The sequence below is a fragment of the Daphnia pulex genome, chromosome 7 (assembly GCF_021134715.1).
Source record: "Daphnia pulex isolate KAP4 chromosome 7, ASM2113471v1".
Taxonomy (NCBI): Eukaryota; Metazoa; Arthropoda; class Branchiopoda; order Diplostraca; family Daphniidae; genus Daphnia; species Daphnia pulex.
The window spans coordinates 617,401-630,375 of record NC_060023.1 but is presented as its reverse complement, the minus strand read 5'-3'; the positions used below and the strand labels follow the sequence as shown (position 1 = coordinate 630,375).

The window sequence follows — 12,975 nt, the reverse complement described above, 5'->3', positions numbered from 1 at the left end:
ACTGGAACGACCAGTCTCCCCCACCCACCGAAAAAAGGCGACTCACTCTCGGAGTTTCCGGATGGGCCAGAAGGATATCCAGACAACAAAAGGTTTGAAGGGGATGAAATCGAAGAAAATAATTCTTTTGTTTTGAAATCAGAATACACAGCAGAACTGGAGGGAGCAGAAAAAATCCCAATGGAAGAGGAGGCTGGAAGTACCAGTGTCCAACAACGACCAAAGAAAGGACTATCAATCTCAGATGTTCCGGTCGTATCCATTGAAGATGGTATGGAAGCAGTGGAGCCCAAAATTCTCTCGAGCTCCTCTCGCAACCAAAAAACTGCCTGTACACTCAATCAGCAAGAAGCTCCAGCATATCAAGCAGAAGCTCCTTGTTCTCTCATTATTCAAGAAGCTCCAGGTACACCAGCAGAAGCTCCTTGTTTTCTCATCTCTGAAAAAGCTCCAGCCAATCCGGCAGAAGCTCCTCAATCTCTTATTCAGCAAGAAGCTCCAACTTACCAAGCAGAAGCTCCTTGCACAATCCATTGTCTAATAACTAAAGATTCATGCATTAGGATTACGCCAGCCGACTCAAAAGAAGAGGCTGATTCCGTTCTTTTTTTTCCCCCGGGAAGGCCAGCTGCATCGCTGGAAGCATTGAAAGAAGATCCTCAACAAGACGCTGCTTTTGTCAACTCAAAAAGCGCAGCAAGTAACCAAGAAATAATTCCGAAGTTTAGATCACCGTGCAGTCAAGCATCCATCTTTCCGGAATTCGCTACCCATCAACATTTACTGAAACGGAAACGCTTGGAGCCAGTAAAACCAGCTCCTCAACGCATCACAAGGTCACCAATCAAAGAAGAAGATTTCATCGACCAGTCGTTGTTCTCAAAATGGTTAACCCAGGTACCTAACAAACACGTTTCACTCCAACTAAAAACTATTCTTGTGTTAAAAGCCATCAAAGAAAATCCTAGCGCACACCAATCGGTATGGGATCCTGGTGGCAAACTTCCAAAGAGAGTCAACAAAATCTCACTCGGAAACAAATGGAATGGACGATTGACGAGCCAGTTGACGAAACAGCTCCTCGTAATCCAGGCCATCCATGTTCACTCAAATTCTCAATTCATCACAGCTCTCCCATCCAACGGATAATCAAGTCGATCAGGATGTCGAGCCAATTGAACGGGCTCTGCCGGGGAGCATGTTGGGAATATAATGACTCCCAACAGTGATCGACACTTTACTATTGTTAATTATGTGTAATTTGTAGGGACCTCAACAGAGGGCCCCAATTTTACCCACTCTTCCCACTCAATCTATTGTTCCCTAACCTACTCAACCCTAAACTAGCTATCGAAATCCCAAAATGATGTATATAGATCAGTGTGAAATATAAGGATCTACTAGCAACAACACAAAAAAGGTGTCATCTCTCTTATCTCATTCTTGGAAGTTGAACGGTCGACACCGCCAACAAGAGTTTCATTTCCAACACGGTGGAGTCCAGTCAAGATCATTTTTAACCGGGGAAAAATTGCAAAATGAGATTTTTTTTTCATGAGCTTTACTCTTTGTATTAATCTATATTTGTAGTAAAAATTCTTCTCTTAAATGTTTACTATTTAAAAATTCAAAACAAATTAAAAATTTGGCAAATGTAGTAAAAAAAGAGATGGGAAAAGGTTCGTTTGATAGAAGCTAGATGTCGCTAAAATCATTGTTTTGTTGTCTTGAAAGTTTTTCTGCTTTCTTCGTAGTTTCCCTTGTGTCGTTGCAATAAATTTCATTCATATCAAATAAAAATAAATGTATGTTATCTTTACTGATTCTGTGTACATGCCTAATTTATATTTGTACCCAATTCTAGTTACTACTTGAAATTCTAGATTGTGTGCTACCTGACAGTTTTCAACAATGTCACCTGGTTTCCATGACCATCCTACAACTAATTAACTGAACTCCCAATCTATGCTGGGTAAACCTTTATGTTTGTCTTTTCTAATCAGGTTATAGAACATGGTACAGGTGAACATAAAAACTTTTGTGTGTTATTACACCCACTACAAACAGAAGTGGTGAAGTTAAATCATACCATATAGTAGATTGTGATTCATAAATACCTTTCCCCTTAATAAACCATGTAGGACTCTGAATTGAATGCCTTCAGCAGTATTAAGTGAAATTGCTATCACGCTGCTATGGGAGCGCAGGAGCAGTGAGATGACTAAACCATGGTCTTTGATGAACTGCCGGATTCAGTTACTAAAACATCTCTAAAACCATTCATCGCAGGTAACTAGAGGAAATTTTTTGATGATAACTGATTTTTACAGTTCTAGCAACAAAGCTCAATTTTTTCGCTCACTTTTTTCAAATTTTCAATAATATGCTTTTATTCTAATTCTGGTTTCTAAATTAGCTAAAAGTTCTGTAAATATTCATGTGGTGCCAAAAACAACCAGATATTCGTGATTCTTGTTAAATTTGGGGCTTTAGTAGAAAATATCGGAAATCGTCCAAAATCGCAACTAACCTGAATCATTTTCCATCCATTAGATCCTCATGCTGTCAAAAGCCTAAAACTCACGTTTGAAGTCCACATATGGTGGAATACAAATTGTGCGGAGATAAGGTATTTCCCCATTACTGCTACCAACCAAACCAACCGCACAACGTCAGATGCCTTACTAAATCATCACCCATATGAAAAAGGTAAGCGTCAATATCACCTATCACCACGCTACTGCAATACTTCATGACACTTACTTTAGTATCAGGAAATTTATCCCACCGGAGGAGTAATGTCGTTGGTTGCTGTAATTCCATTATTACGGTTTTTCATCAGGAACATTTCTGTGCTTCTTAGAAAAGGTAAAGATTGATATGCTTTATTCATTTTTATATTTTCATTAATGTAACACATTTTTTTTTACAGAGCACTAAAGATCCCCACGGACATCCTTGAGCCAATGCTGGATTTGTCCATGACAAAAGAGGGACTTCCACCAACGTTCTTCTCCATCCTTATCTTCAAGACATACGCTCATCCAGCCTCACTACTTCAGTGAGTGAGTCTTTGAGTTATGCTGCTAGCCTGCTACACTTTTCTTGCTTCACTGGCGAGTTGGATCACTTCAGTTGCTGTGACACACCTACAGTCACTCACCACGGGATTATGGCCAGGTACCGGACAATTGACTTATTTTCGTTGATTATCTACTAGTAGTAATCTATTTGCGTTAAACTCTGTTTGTGTAATAATTCCAAAATCAGGCCCTTCTTGCTCGGAAAAGTGTTACTTAGACTTATAAGTGTTTATTTTTTCTAACGCTAGACGGCTTTTCGATAATTTTCAGCTGTCAAAACAGTCAGTTTCAATTTCAGTTACTTTGCAAATCTCTTTAAACATTTATCGGCAGCTATTAAATGGAAATTTTTTAGTGAAAACTGACGATAACTTTTCCACCAACAAAGCTCACTTGTTATATTTTGAATAATGTTTTTTTTTTTTTTACGTACGCGTACTTCCGGTTTTCGAGAATTATCCTGAACAATAGTTCAGAAAAATTCTCGATTCACTTCTCATTTCTCAACATTCTTCCTCGTTTGTGATAATGAAGTGATCATAGAAATCTAACATACAGTAGCAGTTTTAAAGACCGGGAGTAAGTAATGTGACAGTGTCGAAAACCGAAGTAAATTTATTAATTAACCAAATAAATAAATTAATGCGAGCGCAATTAATGAAAATATATCTTATAATTTCTGCGTTAGCAATTTGGACTGGTGAATGTCGGAAAACAGTTGTAGTATGTAAGTTGCCTGTTTTTGTACCTAGCACTTAGCAGTCATTTTCAAGTTACGCGACTACGCGTGATAAAGCAATCAATTTTTCTCTTCCACATAAACACTAATGGTCGCTAAAATCACGTTGTTTTCGTCTTCTCATGTCGGTCGAAAGTTCTTGCTGCTTTGTTCACTTAGTCTGATTTCTAACAACCTTAACAATTGTAAAATCTAAAGAATTCGAAGGAATCAAAGAAACACGAATCTTAACCTTATCAGTAGCTTTGCTGATGTTTTCTGCCGTTTGCTTACGTCTGACTATATTATTGCCATGTTTTCTCTAGATCAACAGAATTTGGGAAATTCGGGAAGGAATCGATTTATTTATTTTTTTAATGCCGCAAATATTCCCAAGTTATTTTAAGTCTTTGTTTGGGGCAATAGTTAGATCACGTTTCTTTTCAAGAATAGTGAAAGGGTCATGCCTTGCCGTTATTTCTGTACGAGCTACTGATGTAAGATGGATCGGATCGGCCAAAGAGATTTGAGATATTGAAGTTCTTTTAAGTGCGGTTGCATCACCCCAGAATAGTTGTTTCCTAAAATTTAAATTCTCAGTTTTTATTTCGTTGAGGAAATTCTGAAACACGGTTGTTTGCTGATCCGTACTCATTTTCACTGGTTCTAAAAATATCTTATTCAAGGCATTTATTTTTCCTTGCGTACAAACCTGAATGCTGGTTCGCCTGATACACCTAAAGTTACTTTTTTTAAACTTGCCGATTCATTTTCATTTCAGCGAGGAAACATTCATAAATCATTGAAATTTAAAATCGTTTATTTTTCAATTGAATTTAAAGACAGGAGAATTTAATTGAATTAACGTAGTAAAATAGTAAGGAAACATTTAACCATGAAAATACGCTGTTCAATATTAATCTTAACGTTAATAAAATGTTATTTAAAAAAATGTCACTAGCAGTGAAAAAATCGATTGAAATCGGAAGATGTTACTCGAATTCTCTTTGAAGGATGACCTACTTGATGTACTTTCTAATAAAAGTGAAGTTGCAAGGTGATCCAATATTTAAATTACTGCGTTGGTACCGATTCATTTGAAAGGTGAGATGGTATTGCTATGGGCATCGATATACAGTTGAACGACTTGCGACACTGACCGACATTTGAGCCCGTCAAGTTTGCGTTTGCTGTTAACAACAATGAAACCTGTGCAAGAAAATATTTTGCCTGTACAGACACCTTGAACGTAAGGCACGCAAAAATTGTACTTTATTACAATAGTAATAAAAAAAACTGAAACGAATTTTTTATAAACGTTGTTTTATTGTAGACTCATCATCATAGCCAATTAAGTTAAAATATGTGAATTGCCACAGATTTATGTAACATTTTTGCGTGCAAGTCCTTGTGGTCATTCCTGAGACAACAATTCGAGAAAGTTGTTGACGGCCAAATTCGGAAAACGATTAATAGTCTCCAATGCATTGATATTTCGTTTTTCATACGATCTAATACTGGCCCATGTTCCTATCTAGATTTGCGGTTTTACCTTCACCTTCTTCATACTTGCAGCCCCACCCTCATATTGCCGTTGGTTGTCAACTCCCTTTTTTCGTATAAAATCGTGGACGATTCGGTTGGAAAGTATCAGTTATTCAGCTGTTTCAAACAAGTCAACTACTGCTCCGACATGAAGGTAAAAATCGTAACCACAATTTCATATTTTAACTGAATATTTCTAAATTGCTTAAATTAATTTTATTTTTTTAAAAATTAAATTCCAGTTCTCTATTATCCTCGTTGCCTTTGTTACGTTCGCTGTTGCCGATTCATACAAGGCTGCTGAATACGAGGCTCCCAAGAACGAAGCCCCTAAATACGAGGCTCCTAAGTACGAAGCCCCCAAATACGAGGCTCCTAAATACGAGGCTCCTAAATACGAGGCCCCTAAATACGAGGCTCCTAAATACGAGGCTCCTAAATACGAGGCTCCTAAGTACGAGACCCCTAAATACGAGGCTCCTAAAAACGAGGCTCCTAAGTACGAAGCCCCTAAATACGAGGCTCCTAAGTACGAGGCCCCTAAATACGAGGCTCCTAAATACGAGGCTCCTAAGTACGAAGCTCCTAAATACGAGGCTCCTAAGTACGAGGCCCCTAAATACGAGGCTCCTAAATACGAGGCTCCTAAATATGAGACCCCTAAATACGAAGAAGTGACATACGTAAGTTTTGATTCAATTAATAATTAAATGACTCAAATGACAAAAATTAATTTGCAACCATTGAATTAAATTTTCAGGCCCCGCAACCCTACAGCTTCGGATACAACGTCCAGGATAAAGAATTTTACAACGACTTCGAGCACAACGAGAAGTCTGACTACAACGTAGTCAGCGGATCTTACCGCGTTGTTCTCCCCGACAGCCGCATCCAGATCGTCACCTACAAGGCTGACGCCAACGGATACACCGCTGATGTGAAATACGAAGGGGAAGCCAAGTATCCCGAGAACGCTGAGTCCAAAGCTGATGCTTCCTACTCCGCTCCATCCTACAAGGCTCCCGAATATAAACAACCGGCCTACGTCGCCCCCGCTTACGCCGCGCCATCCTACACTACCCCAGCCTACAAGGAGCCGGAGTACGAAACTCCAGCCTACACCACTAAAGCTACTGCTCCCTACCCAAAATATTAGTTCCCGTCAATTGTTCTTTCTTGATTCTGAGATTATAATTTAAAAGTCTTCAAACGATTTAAAGTCTCCCACTGGAAAATCAGTTTAATGCTAAGTCCAAGATTCACTTCTCATTTCTCAACATTCTTCCTTGTTTGTGATAATGAAGTGATCATAGAAATCTACAAGCTAGGTGGCTAGTCAAGTAGTTAGTTGGACAGTGTCGAAAACCGATGTAAATTTATCAAATAACGAAATAAATAAATTGTTGCGAGGGAGCAAAACATATCTTATAATTTCTGCTTAAGCAATTTTGATTGGTGACTGTCGGAAAACAATTGTAGTATTTTCTATTTTGAACGTAAGTTGCCTGGCTACATAGCACTTAGCAGTAAATTTCAAGTTACACGTGATAAAGCAATCAATTTTTCTCTTTCCCATAAAAAGTAATGGGGTAAAATGGTTCGTTTGATAGAAGATAGATGTCGCTAAAATCCCATTGTTTTCGTCTTCTCATGTCGAAAGCATGTCGAAAGTTCTTGCTGCTTTGTTCGAGTTTTACTTGTGTTTTTGGAATAAATTCGACGCTAAATCAAATGTAAGTTATTTTCAAGGATTATAGTTCCAACATAGTTTGGTAAAAGTCTATTTTAACAACCCACGTTGTTAAAATAGACTTTAACCGCGTTTGCAAATGTCCTGCACTAGCTGACAGCTTATTTCAACAACGTCGGGTTTTCATCACCAACAACTGATTGACTGAAATGTTTCCCGTCTGTCTGATCTTCCACTATGAAAATCACTTTGTTAATGAGACATTAGAATAAGATACAGGTTAACAAATAGCCTTTTCTGTGTCGTACCGCTCACTACAGTCAGAAGTGATCACAACCAAGTACGAAAACCAAACAGTTGTAGTACTACAATACAACCTATGCTATAAGTCTAGTAAGTACTACAACTAATTTAAATCATATAATGCCAATAATGGTGGATTGTGACTGATTAAAAAATTCTCCCTTGAACCATGTAGAACTCTAAATTTCGTGCCTTCAGCAGTGTGAAAACAGTGAAATTGTATTCATACTGTGCTGTTTTCCAGGATCACTTGAAAGCAATATTGCATTAAAAGAGGTAAAGGTTTGCTACTGTTTTCTCCCAGAAACATTAATTACAACAAAATTATTTCAATAATGAGTATTTCAGAAGTATGTTGATGAGGCCATACCGTTAACTTCCACATATTCTTCTTAATCATCAAGCAGCCTTAATGGGATATGAGAGCAGGAGCACCTCTTGAAATCATACTTCCCAGAAGTTACCCTAGCCTGGTTAAGGTAAGATTTCTGGATCATACAATTGATTGTTACTTATTGTTGTTTGTTTTTGTTTTCTAGGATCAAGAAAGGGACTGACGCCGATTATCACCTCCAGGTTTGGAGTTTTGAGCTTATGCTGTTTGTAGTGAGTTGGTGGGTTCTTGGTGACGAAGGAATGATCATGATTTGGTGAGTAGATGATGCGTAAATCAATCGAGTGTCAACGAGTCATACCGCAGAAATCTTCACATTAGTTTTAAACGTTCTTCTTTCCTTGTCTTATTTTTAACGCTAGAAGGATAGATGTGGAATCCTGGAAGTGTTGCTGACCGACAACCAGCTCCGGTCAACATTTGGTCTTGTGATTGCATTTGTGCCATTACCAGCATCAATGCCACCTATCACCACGCTACTGCAATACTTCATGACACTTTCTTTGGCATCAGGAAATTTATCTCAACATGTGGAGTTGGTTGCTGTGAATTCCATCTTTACGGTTTTTTCATCATAAGCATTTCAGTGTGCTTCTTAGAAAAGGTAAAGATTGATATGCTTTATTCATTTTTATATTTTCATTAATGTAAAACATCTTTTTACAGAGCACGCAGTTTCTTTATGAAATCGTATGGTCCTGGCACGGAGATTCTTGTGCCAATGCTGACCTTTGTCCATGACGGAAGAGGCTATTCCACCAACGTTCTTCTCCAACCTTATCTTCGCGACGCAAGCTCATCTAGCTTCACTGCTTCCAAACAAAATTTGTTTTACTTCACTGGTGACTTGGCGAGTTTCTGGACCACTTTCAGTGATCGCTTCCGTGCCGCTGTTACAAACCTGTAGTCACTCGCCACGGGATTATGCCAAGGTACACAACAATTGCTTATTTTCGTAGGTTATCTACTAATAGTCTAGTTGCGTCAAACTCTGTCTGTGTAATAGTTTCCAAAATCAGGCCCTTCTTACGCGCAAACAAAGTTTTACTGGACGTTTCTTTTTTCTAACGCTAGATGGCTTTTTGAAAATGTGCAGCTGTCAAAACAGTCAGTTTCAGTTACTTTGCACATCTCTTTAAACATTTATTGGCAGTTATTTTGTTGAAATATTTAGTGATAAGTAACAGTAACTATTCCCCCAACAAAGCTCACTTGTTAGATTTTCGATATTTGATTTTTTATTTCTACTTCCGGTTTACTCATTTCAGTCTGTAGTTTAGTAAATATTCATCTGACGTACGAAAGAACCACATATTCGTGATCCTCGTAAAATTTGTGGTAAAGTTCATGTTTTGTTTTTTACGTATTCGTACTTCCGGTTTCGAAAATTTTCCTGAACTATAGTTCAGGAAAATTCTCGATTTTGGCCAAATTTTGGATTCCGTTTAAATCACACCTAATCGACCCCAAATTTCATGGAGATCACGAATATGTGGTTTATTTCGACGACAGCTCAATGGTTAAGGCGCTGTGGTTACTTCCGGTTTACTTCCGGATTTTTTTAAAAAGACTAGCAAGTGAGCTTTGTTCTGTTTACATTTCTCAATATTGCCAGCTATGTTTAAGCCTTAAATAATGCGAGCTGTTAAAGTTTTGAGCCAAAAACCTGATAACTGTTACCTATATGATCAATTGTCATGTCGCTTAATAAGAATTGTTTTCTCTTTATATTTAGGTAATGCAGAGATGTTGCCTAGATGAACACTAAAAGATTGACGGCAGCCCTAAAATGTCAGCGTGGATCATCGTATTGTTGGTATTATTGCGTTTGTTTTGTGTTAGTTAACCCGTTGTCTGCCACGCCTTTGTTCTCCCCTAGCTCCTTAAGCATTGGCCGCGCCGAAAGGCCCTGTTAGGCAATGCACCATAGGGACTTCCCCCTTGTCAGCCCGGACTTGTCAGCAATGGCAAGTCCCACCTTGGCCATGGATCCTTCAGACGTGGCGCGTAGAGTAGTAGAGTACAACCTACGGGTTGTATGGCGTGGCAGCCAACGGGTTAACTTAAGTGCATGTGTATGTATGTATGTATGATTGTAAAAAGTGGAGGAAATGTGGGTGGAGGTGGGACAATATACATAATTCTAGTATCACTTTTATTTTGTATATTTCGTTACTCATTCATTCATGATAAAAATACTGTCGCCACAATCTTTTGGTTATGTTGCTGAGAATGCTGACTCAAATTACAGCCGCTAACTGCTATACAATTTTCATCTTTCATTTCATAATATTGAATCTCTTGTTGTGTTAAGGGCTGTCACAATGTCTTCGGACATCAAAACAAACTTTCAACTTAATAAAGTAAACCAATTTCAAACACAATTTAAGTGAAAAAATTGAATGCAAGTTACTATCAATCTTCTTAAAGGAACAAATCAACAGCACCTTTCAGCAACCTGCAATAAAATATAAAGAAAAATTTCAATAACACAAGATAGAAACATACTTTACAAATTGATATGCAAAAATAAACACTGACATACTAACACATACATAAAGAAGTGGCTTTCCTCTAACTGGTAGTGCTTGCATGACTTGAAATCTGCTTCAAATACAGCTGATCATGCATAAAGTATGGCAAACTTCATCCATGAACTCTGGCAAAGAAGAACTCAAATTACAACTACCCAAATTCTGGTGAATCCGTAACATAAGATTAAGTACAGGGACAGGTATTAAAAAATAAAAATCGATACCGTAAACGGGGAGTTTTTTTTCAAGCAGCCAGTGGAAATAACCGAGAAGCAATTATCCTACAAAGATTTCGAACAATGTCAGAGTTTTAGCATTCCCAACTGTCAGAGTCTGGCTCAACTTCAACCACGCTTTAACGACGTCAAGGTTGGGCAAGGTGTTGTCAAATGTCAATTCTATAATTAAAAAAAAAAGAGCAGCGTTGAATGATTGCATCGAAACAAACGATTCTTTAAAGATGAAGAAAAAAACTTGCACAATATTCAGTTCAATTACCTTAAATAATATCAAATATTATATAAATACCAAATTACCCAATTCTTGAGCCAAATATATTAACTCCATCCGTGATCCGTCTTGTGGTGACTGACTGGTGAGAAGTGAAAAACAGAATTTCAAATCTTTTTTTTTCCCACCTATTCCTAGCTATGATGATGTGCTCAAAGCCAAATACTTAAAAGCCCATATCCATTCTAAACTGAGGTTCTTGCAGTTCACTTTGAGAATCTTCTCTCTTGCGGTGAGGTCATCCCAGAAGTGATATGTTTCGGTCAAATCGGCCAGCTCTTCTTAAGGCAGGATCTAAGGCGTCAGGTCTGTTGACAGCAAAGCATTCATAAAATTTATAAGGGATTATAGAAATCTAGACGAAAAATACAAATGTTATTACCATCCATGCAGGTGAGAAGCTATGCAAAAATACTTCGTTCCATCTATCGTTGAACCATTTCTCTCTTGAGCGTAATGGCGTCAATTAATGTTATACACGGAGCAGAAGACGTCGATTGTTCAAAAAGGTAACGGATTTGCTTCATGTGAAGAAAAAGCTAACGCACTACCTAGAGATAAATTTAAAAATGGTTAATGAGTATGAGACCCAATCATTCTATTTTATAATGAAACCTGTTACTTGGGAATTTTTGTTGCCACCAACTTATGAGAACTTTGCAGTAGAGATAACAGATTGCAACACAACAGTTTCAGACTTTTTCTTGGTTTCACCTGGGGCTTCTGGATCAACCTTCTTTCTTTTTACAACTTTCTGTAACTAAAATAAAATTAAAAGAAGTACTTGGCTCATTTAAAGGATAAATCTGTTTTTACTTTTTTGATTGGTGTATGCTGTGGTGGTGCCATGTCTTGTTTACCAAACACATCAATCGCCATTATGGCATCAATTTTTAGTTTTCTGGTGCTGGTTACTGGAGTACATACTTCACAGAGATTCATTGGCAGTAAGGATCAGAATCACTGTGGTCATCCTTGGCATCCAGAATATTCTTTTCAATTTGCTGAAAAGATTAGCAAAAGATTTAATTTACTTTCTGCTTTAATTTAGCCATTCTTATTCATTTAAGTAACAAACCTTGCAGAAAAGGCCTGACGTTGCAATAGCACAAAACCCATCAAGCACCGTCAGCCTGGTGATGCAATAGAATTTTCATATGAAAAAAGGTTGAATTAAGCAGTTTCTCAAAATTATTTTGATCACTTTCTGTTGGGAAAGAAAGAGATACAACAATAACTGATTCAGAAGTGCATCATGTTATGCTTACCATAACATCGTGTCCACCCACGATTTAGGGGCATAATGCTGAAGATTGGTAGCCGGTTAGTGTGAATTTTCAGGATCTTTTTGAAGCGGGGGGAATGCCAGTATGAACAAATATCTGAAAAGACAACACGCAAAATATCAATACTAAGAAATGCGGAGATAAGTCAACTACTTCAGTCTTGCTATAACACAACAGGCTTGAATGGAGCAGTTGGACATCCTGCGTTGCCAGGTCTGGAAATCTCATTTGTGTCCAAAAGGGCCAATCAGCGTACAGCCTCTTTAAAACGCTGTACGCTGATTGGCCCTTATTGGACACAAATGAGATTTCCAGACGATGTCCAACTGCTCCATGTGGTTCGTAAAAAACCAGTAAAAAAAAAGACATTAGAACACAGAAACCTTTAACCTTTGTTCGTCACTCCAACAGCTTGCAGCAGACACCAACTGACAAAACAAGCTTAAGTCTGTTTGGTACTTTGGTGGGTAGATGGCGTATGAGTCAAGTCGGCTTTCTTCCCCTTCTCCTTCTCCAGAGTCCAGCCTTCTCCTGCAAGTAAACTGCAAGTAAAATCTAAATATCTTCTTTATTTTAAGTATAGGGACATTTGATAAGTCAATACGTATTTTTTAATGCTCATTCTGATATAAAAAATACATAAATACATGATTGCAGGCGAATAAGCGAGTCGCGTGAGTGCGTTGCATAGGAAATTAAGCGGAAAAGTGCACCACCCGTCGTGATTAAGAGTTACAATCATTGCGATTTTTAATGTTGATCATTGTGAAATATGTCGACATCTGATTCAATGTTATGTTTCGAAACGTCTTTCAGTAAAAGGCATTTACATACGCAACGCAAATAAACTGATACGGAAGCCAGCAACAGTTGACCCAACATTTTCTTAGACTTGTTCCGAAAGCAGATAAT

General features: G+C 38.0%; 1 protein-coding gene and 3 long non-coding RNA genes across 7 annotated transcripts; 2 read left to right on the top strand and 2 right to left on the bottom strand.

Annotated features, from left to right (window-relative positions):
- Window positions 1-1,764: 1,764 nt before the first annotated feature.
- Window positions 1,765-6,759, top strand: LOC124196912. Of its 3 annotated transcripts, XM_046592163.1 has the most exons (9): window positions 1,765-1,805; window positions 1,884-1,972; window positions 2,142-2,289; window positions 2,554-2,709; window positions 2,769-2,868; window positions 2,933-3,180; window positions 5,340-5,500; window positions 5,589-6,029; window positions 6,107-6,759. In XM_046592163.1, exons 6-9 carry the CDS (start codon window positions 3,081-3,083, stop codon window positions 6,500-6,502), a joined length of 1,098 nt encoding a protein of 365 aa, XP_046448119.1. In that variant the 5' UTR covers window positions 1,765-1,805; window positions 1,884-1,972; window positions 2,142-2,289; window positions 2,554-2,709; window positions 2,769-2,868; window positions 2,933-3,080; the 3' UTR covers window positions 6,503-6,759. The 3 variants fall into 3 exon arrangements, with proteins under 3 accessions (XP_046448119.1, XP_046448120.1, XP_046448121.1); XM_046592164.1 differs by lacking the exon at window positions 1,765-1,805 and having other exon boundaries at window positions 1,845-2,003; window positions 6,107-6,752; XM_046592165.1 differs by lacking the exons at window positions 1,765-1,805; window positions 1,884-1,972; window positions 2,142-2,289; ... (1 more) ...; window positions 2,769-2,868; window positions 2,933-3,180 and adding an exon at window positions 4,773-4,858 and having other exon boundaries at window positions 6,107-6,752.
- Window positions 6,760-7,178: 419 nt separating this feature from the next.
- Window positions 7,179-8,264, top strand: LOC124196911. The gene is made up of 5 exons (XR_006875868.1): window positions 7,179-7,429; window positions 7,515-7,615; window positions 7,688-7,818; window positions 7,879-7,989; window positions 8,096-8,264. It is a non-coding gene; the product is annotated as an uncharacterized LOC124196911 (long non-coding RNA).
- Window positions 8,265-9,871: 1,607 nt separating this feature from the next.
- LOC124196909 lies at window positions 9,872-10,661 on the bottom strand. The gene is made up of 3 exons (XR_006875865.1): window positions 10,492-10,661; window positions 10,289-10,392; window positions 9,872-10,191 (listed from the first exon to the last, which is right to left on the bottom strand). It is a non-coding gene; the product is annotated as an uncharacterized LOC124196909 (long non-coding RNA).
- A 12-nt stretch (window positions 10,662-10,673) lies between these two features.
- LOC124196910 lies at window positions 10,674-12,593 on the bottom strand. 2 transcript variants are annotated; one of them, XR_006875867.1, is made up of 7 exons: window positions 12,454-12,593; window positions 12,046-12,159; window positions 11,856-11,984; window positions 11,594-11,781; window positions 11,400-11,531; window positions 11,160-11,328; window positions 10,674-11,085 (listed from the first exon to the last, which is right to left on the bottom strand). It is a non-coding gene; the product is annotated as an uncharacterized LOC124196910 (long non-coding RNA). The 2 variants fall into 2 exon arrangements; XR_006875866.1 differs by lacking the exon at window positions 12,454-12,593 and having other exon boundaries at window positions 10,675-11,085; window positions 12,046-12,233.
- Between the last annotated feature and the right edge of the window lie 382 nt (window positions 12,594-12,975).

Coding starts and splice junctions, on each gene's coding strand:
- LOC124196912 (XM_046592163.1), top strand. CDS start 3,081: ATGCTGCTAGCCTGCTACACTTTTCTTGCTTCACTGGCGAGTTGGATC. Junction 5,501..5,588: donor ACTACTGCTCCGACATGAAG/GTAAAAATCGTA, acceptor ATTAAATTCCAG/TTCTCTATTATCCTCGTTGC. Junction 6,030..6,106: donor AATACGAAGAAGTGACATAC/GTAAGTTTTGAT, acceptor TTAAATTTTCAG/GCCCCGCAACCCTACAGCTT.